The 7,080-nt window shown below is 34.9% G+C and overlaps 1 protein-coding gene across 1 annotated transcript; it reads left to right on the top strand.

The window, feature by feature from the left end:
- The first annotated feature begins 262 nt into the window (after positions 1–262).
- Positions 263–4,273, top strand: LOC104891259 (trans-cinnamate:CoA ligase, peroxisomal). Its single transcript, XM_010676927.3, has 2 exons — positions 263–605; positions 2,360–4,273. The coding sequence occupies exons 1-2, from the start codon at positions 405–407 to the stop codon at positions 3,983–3,985; spliced, it is 1,827 nt and encodes a 608-aa protein (XP_010675229.2). The 5' UTR covers positions 263–404; the 3' UTR covers positions 3,986–4,273.
- The last annotated feature ends 2,807 nt before the right edge of the window (positions 4,274–7,080 follow it).

Below are 7,080 nucleotides of genomic sequence, written 5' to 3'. Positions count from 1 at the left end.
TGTAGGGAGGCCCACCCATCTATAGCAGGTGTGCAACATGGGTTGATCATGATGTGGCCGGAACTAAGCTCTGAAGAACCGGTTTTACTATGCCTAAAAAAAGGAGTTAATGAACAAATTAGCCTGGGGAAATAATAGACTTGAATAAAACTATTCTTTGAATAAAGACTTGAACGACGACCCACATCCTGGCCCCCACCTGACTTTCAATTGAAAGTTCCTTATATAAACCATGGCAACTTCTTCTATATTACATGTCCATTACACTCAAAAAGTAAAGAAAATTACTCTCTTGCCTTGTATCTTTCTCGTTCAATTTCTTTCCCCACCTCCCATTTATATATATATATATATACATAGCTAAGCTATTACACGCACTAAACCTCCAACAAGCAAAACTAAGAATGGACAAGTTAAGCAAGTGTGATGCAAATTATGCAGCTCTTACACCAATAACTTTCTTGAAAAGAGCTGCAATGTGTTATGCAGATCGTGCGTCTATAATCTATGGTCAATCTCGTTTCACTTGGAGTGAAACTTATGATCGTTGCCGTCGCCTTGCTTCTTCCCTTCACTCCCAGCTTCGTCTTTCCAAGAACGATGTGGTCAGTGCTTTATTCATTCTATTCTTTCTAATTCTATTGATTAATTTATCTAATTTCACCCGCTAAACTTGTAAACATTGATTTTATATGTATGTGCGTTCTCTTCAAACTTCACCCAAATTTTACTCGACTTATTAAAATTCATTTATTTCTATTGCCTATTATTACCTTTGTGGGCCACCCACTTATTGTCAGTTGCTTGTTTTAGTTATCCGATTCACCCGCTATACTCGTTTGAAATAAATGAATTTTATTTCTATTGCCTATTATTACCTCTGTGTTCACTTAAATTTTGTTGAAGGTATATATCAGGACTTATTAACCTTGATGGACATTGATATTTCCTAATAATATTATTACCTGTTTCCCTCAAAAAAAAAATTATCAAAATTTATTAAAATTCATTTTTATAAGTTATTAGGATATCTTTCACTTGAAACTTATCTTCGTAATTAAAGTGAAGCAACGCTCTTAAGATATAACAATAAACGTTTAACAAAGACTCCATTTGGCTATGTTTTATTTCTTATATAATGATGTGAGATAGTTTAACAAAGTTGGTTGATAAATAGTGACACAAAAGCAAATAATGCAACTAAAAAAATACAAAAATAGTATATTAAAACAAATATATATTATTATATTTTTCCTAATATAAAACATGATGAAATGTTAAAAAATCATGTGTTGCCTGAGGGAACATTCACTTGCAAAGAAAATCAAGGAGCCCAGACCAAGGAAATTGGGGGGCCTTTCATTTAAGTAAAAAAAAGCACAAGGAGCACAGACCAAGGAAATATATTATCGTCATATCGGCAAGAATTCGTGGGCCCGTATTATATTATGATCTGGTCTTTCATTTAGAAGACTGATAACTAGAGCTATCAACTCTTTATAGAAATCTCAAAGTTATGACTAAATTTCTGTGCCATGATCCTAAACTGTTTACGGACAGCTCCTGTGTCTGCCACCAAAGTCGTAGATCCCAATGAAAGATATCCACCAACTTCTGGCCCATGTCCTCCTCGCATTCCAAAGTTGTAGATCCATTTCTGATCACCAATTTATAAATTAATGGTTAAAGGGAAATGTTAAATTTAGCGTTAACTTCACAACACAAAGGAGGTTCCACCTTAAAATCATATGGCAATAAGGGGAGTAACCCCTTTGCATTATAAAGTGAACCTATCTGTCTTATTTAATCAATATGAGACACTCACATGTGATGTGCGCAATACATCATAGCTTCAACAAAAATACATGTTTGTTTTTTTCCGAATAATATTAGTCGTTTTCCTATAGACTTTATGTTTTGAAATCGAGAAATAAGAGAATGATGGCAGGCTTGTGTTTGTTTAGATAAAATCTTTCATGCAAATATAGTATACAGTAACGTGAATGTGTGCTTAAAGTTCTTTAACTATAAAGCACGAAAAACTATTGAACCTAAGATATGCTATTTCCAATATATGTTTCCACTCCCTCACTCTAAAGTCCCTAACAGCCAATTTCATGTTTTTTTTTATCAATATGAGCCACGAAGGCAGTACCAATTTCATGTTAATGAAGATGGAAAATGTTTAGGAATCGAGGTTTCCTAATTTTAAAAGCGTTTCCATTTGTAAAACGTGATGTTTCCATGTTATATAAGTCCTCCAATGAAATAAATGGTAGTACTGAATATAATTGGCACAAACTAATATCTTCCCCTGCTTATAATGATCACTTACCAGACTATATGTTATTGATTTCAGGTATCAGTCTTGGCCCCAAACATACCAGCAGTATATGAGATGCATTTTGCAGTGCCAATGGCTGGATGTGTGCTAAACACCATAAACAGCATGTTGGATGCTAAAACTATCAAAACTATCCTCTGCCATTCAGAAGCTAAGATTCTGTTTGTAGACTATGAGTACATTTCTTTGGCTTGTCAAGCGTTGCGCCTTCTGAAGACCGAAGAGAAACCATCATTCTTACCATCCATAATTCTCATCAATGAAATTGGTTTTCCCATGGAAAACAATGGTGGAGATATCAGACAAGGTGAGCTCAAATACGAGCAACTATTAATGACAAGCAACGGCGATTTGGTGACTGAGTCCTCTCTTCCTTTGGTGGATGTTGATTTGCCCTTAAGCTTCAATCTTGAGCGTCGTCATAATGTTTTGGAATATGAACAATTGATTGCAATTGGGAATCCCAATTTTATGCCTGTTAAGCTGGACGATGAGTGGGATCCAATAGCTCTCAATTACACCTCTGGTACAACATCTGCACCAAAAGGAGTGGTTTACAGTCATCGCGGAGCCTATCTTAGCACTCTAAGCATGGTGTTAGGGTGGGAGATGGGAACTGAACCTGTTTATTTGTGGTCCTTACCCATGTTTCATTGCAATGGATGGACCTTTACATGGGGGGTTGCTGCTCGAGGTGGGACTAATGTTTGTATCAGGAAAACAACTGCTTCCGAGATCTATCGTAGCATTGCATTACATGGGGTTACACACATGTGTTGCGCACCTATTGTGTTCAACATTATTCGCGAGGCAAAACCACATGAGCGTGTTCAGATTAAATCTCATGTTCAAATCCTTACCGGTGGGGCTCCTCCGCCTGCTGCATTGCTGCTGGAGATGAAAGAGTTGGGGTTTCATGTGATGCATGCTTATGGGCTCACAGAGGCAACAGGGCCTGCTTTAGTGTGTGAGTGGCAAAATCAGTGGGAAGCTTTACCAAATGACGATCAAGCACGGTTAAAGGCGCGTCAAGGAGTTGGTGTCCTCAGCATGGCAGATGTTGATGTTATGGACATGAAAACAAAGCAAAGCGTGCCTCGCAATGGCAAATCAAAAGGGGAAATTGTACTCCGTGGTAGTGGTATAATGAAGGGATATCTAAAAAATGAGGAAGAAACATCTAAGGCTTTTAAGGATGGATGGTTTCATACAGGTGATGTGGGTGTCATTCACCCTAATGGGTATGTAGAGATAAAAGACAGATTGAAAGATGTGATTATATCCGGTGGGGAGAATATTAGCAGTGTGGAGGTGGAAACAGTGATTTTCCGCCATCCGAAGGTGTTGGATGCAGCGGTTGTGGCAATGCCTCACCCACGCTGGGGTGAAAGCCCCTGTGCTTTTGTAGTGAAGAAAGTGAAAAATGAGAATTTGACGGAGCAAGAGATCTTGGTGCATTGTAGGAGTAACCTTCCACACTATATGGTACCTAAGAAAGTAGTGTTTCTAGAAGTGATACCTAAAACCGCCACTGGGAAACCAAAAAAGGATATATTGAGGGATGAGGCAAAGAAATCCAACGCATTAACCTTGAAAAATGATCATCAAATAGACCAAACCATAACCTTGTCACGCCTATAGTCCTGTTTTGCTAAACTTCTATGTGTTTTATCTTGTTGTAACAGTCTTAGAGAAACTTCGTTGTACATAAATTTTTCTTTTTGTTCTTTCAGTCGTTGAAGTTTCTTAGAGTGCTTGTAGTCACAAATCTATATGCAACTTGGGGACCTGCCTGCATAGCTTGACATTTCTCAAAAGAAAGTGATTCGTTTCGAGCATGCTCTGCCTCGTCCTTTGAGACATAATCCTTGATACATTTTCTATTGGACAAGTATCACCATGAACAATAGCAAGAAGTCTCCTTCACAATATTATTGATTATCATAACCATAATTTATCATCGTCTACTAAACAAATCATTAGTACCTAAGAATTAAGATGAGACATATACTTATGGTGTTTTAATGGGTTGACATATAGAATCTTTTTCGTATATAACAATGATAGCCTTCTACCTTTTTAAAGTCAAATTTTATTTACTTCAACCATTTTTTTCACTTATGTACAATAGTAAACACTAAACATTATCAATTCTCAATGTGCACATTTTAAGATATCAATATTTTAAAATTTACATTGATAGATAAGTAAAGACAGTTATATGCAATAGTTTAATCGTTCCAAATTAATTGTAAAAGGTTAACATTTTTTTCGAGGAAGCATGTGAAGAAGAAAAAGATAGAAATAAATAAAAGATGGATCAATGTGATAGGAGAGTTATAAAATGAACATATTACCAAACATGACAATGTTATAATTAATGTAAAAGAGCTTGTCTAGATCACTCATCATGAGAGACCAAAATGGCATTTCGCAAGAGCACGCTTGACATTTCGCGCAAAAAGACAAAAAACAGACGCTGGACTTTGGTACTAAAGTTCAGTAAAATTGGTACCAATACCAAAACAACTCTTATTTTGGTATCTATTGTAAGTGAACTTTGGTATCACCTTTGAGTTTTGGTACCAATTATACTTACTTTGACACCAATTATACTTACTTTGGCACCAATCATACTTACTTCGATATCAACTTTAAACTTTTGGTATCACTAATACCTCCTTTGGTACAGTAATTTGGTATCAACTTTAAATTTCGATATCTGTATTGGTGATTTGGTATCAACTTTAAATTTTGTTATCTGTATTGGTACCAATTTTTATAGAACTTTGGTATAAGTTGGTACCAAAGTTCAGCGTCTGTTTTTTGTCTTTTGTGTGAGAGGCCATTTGGCCTCTCATGATGAGATATCAAGTGTTTCTCAATGTAAAACTTTCAAATGAGAGAGATGTTACAATTAATATGGAATACATATAGTACATGTTTTGAGAGTTATGATAAAATAGAGCGGCATAAACTAATAGAGACATATGAAGTATTTAGAAATTTTTAGACCTCTCTACCAAGAGGTGGATTTAGAATTTTGTATTTGGGGTTGTTAATAAAACCTAGCAAATAGACAAATGGGCAGAATACACAAATGAGAAGTTCAGTTTTTTAATGATAAGAAAACTAAACTTTTTATTATCTGAGTCATTTATTAGATATACCTTTATTATCTTAATATTTCAATATTATTGCCATTTTTAGTAAATTCAACATATTTACTTTTACATTCATCAACAAACACGATTCTAACCTTTAATAACTTTAATAATTTGTTCTTAATTAAAGTTATTGTTATTTCACTATTCTGATAATGACATATAATTAATGTTTACATGTTTTTGTTTATTAATTCGGTTTTTAGTTTATTATGTTAGAAGTAATTTTTATGTCTTAGATTTATTTTTTCTGTTTTCATTTATTTTATTTTGTTTGATTTACTTTTTCTAGTTTTAATTAGTTTAGTTATCTTTAGATTTCACAAATAACATGTTAAATAACTTATGTAGAATTGATTAAGTGTTTAATCAAAATTTAAGTTGTTTATAACTTATTTGTGATATCCGGTTAATATTATGGATGTAACAAAATTCAATATATCAAGGTTCCATGATATTATGTTGAGTTAGTGTGCAGCCTCTTTCGGTTGCCTACAATCTAGGAGCCGCAAAGCACTAACCTAAGGATGCGCTTCAAAATAGAACGTTGAGGTAGTTCCTAAATTTTAGAAACTACAACAACCACTCTATCTTTAAGGCGTGTGAACGTGATAAAGTGGCTACGATTTAAGGAAGCCAACTGCCAACGGAATTATCAACGGATATATTGAGGAGAAGTGGCTGAAGCTACGTGGGTTATTGGAAAATCTTGAGAAGATCGTGGAGAAGAATTCGAGAAAAAGATCCCTACAAATAGAGTTTTTGTAATGGTCTAAATATATACTTTAAGAATTTTATGTAATATTCTTAGAGAAAGTACATTCGGTTTTTCTTCTTTTTAAAAATTGATGTATTATAGATTGGGTTGATGAATCTAAGTCTGTAATCATTTTGAGAAAAAAGAGAAAAGAAGAGAAAGAGAAGAAAGAGAGAAAGAGAAAGACTTGATAAAGTCAACTGTTCAGGGGAACACAGGCTGACAGGGAACCAGTTCCTAGAGGAACAGAGTTGGTCCAGTTTAGGTTGTTCAAAAGAGAGTCTTTTGGCCTAAAAGTTATTAAAGAGAATTGAGTGAAAATACCTCGTGGTCAAGGTTTTCTTCCTATTGGGCTTAGGATGTTTTCCTTGTAAAAATCTGTGTTCCTATTCTTTCTTAATTCATGCAATTATTTCTTTTTATTTAATCATTCTTTTATTTTCGCAAAAAGTTTGAAAATCTCTCCAACTACAATTCATCCCCCCCTCTTGTAGTTGCTTAAGTGTTCGTCCAAGACTAACAATTGGTATCAGAGCCTAGTTCCTCCAAAATCAGTTAACACTAGGAGCTAGTTCCTGGATGAACACATCAGGAGAAAGATTGGAAGAAGGTTACTCAACTCAGCGTCCCCCAATGTTTAATGGCAAGTATTATCCATACTGGAAGAATCGTATGGAAATATTTATCAAGGCCGAAAATTATCAAGTTTGGAGAGTATAGAGATGGTGACTTCGAAGTCACAGAGAAAAATGAAAAAGGTGAAGAAATCCCCAAGCCATCTCCAAATATGATAAGGATGACTTCGACAGGATGGA

This window comes from Beta vulgaris, chromosome 4 (assembly GCF_026745355.1).
Source record: "Beta vulgaris subsp. vulgaris cultivar EL10 chromosome 4, EL10.2, whole genome shotgun sequence".
Taxonomy (NCBI): Eukaryota; Viridiplantae; Streptophyta; class Magnoliopsida; order Caryophyllales; family Amaranthaceae; genus Beta; species Beta vulgaris.
This window is presented reverse-complemented; position numbering and strand designations above follow the sequence as displayed.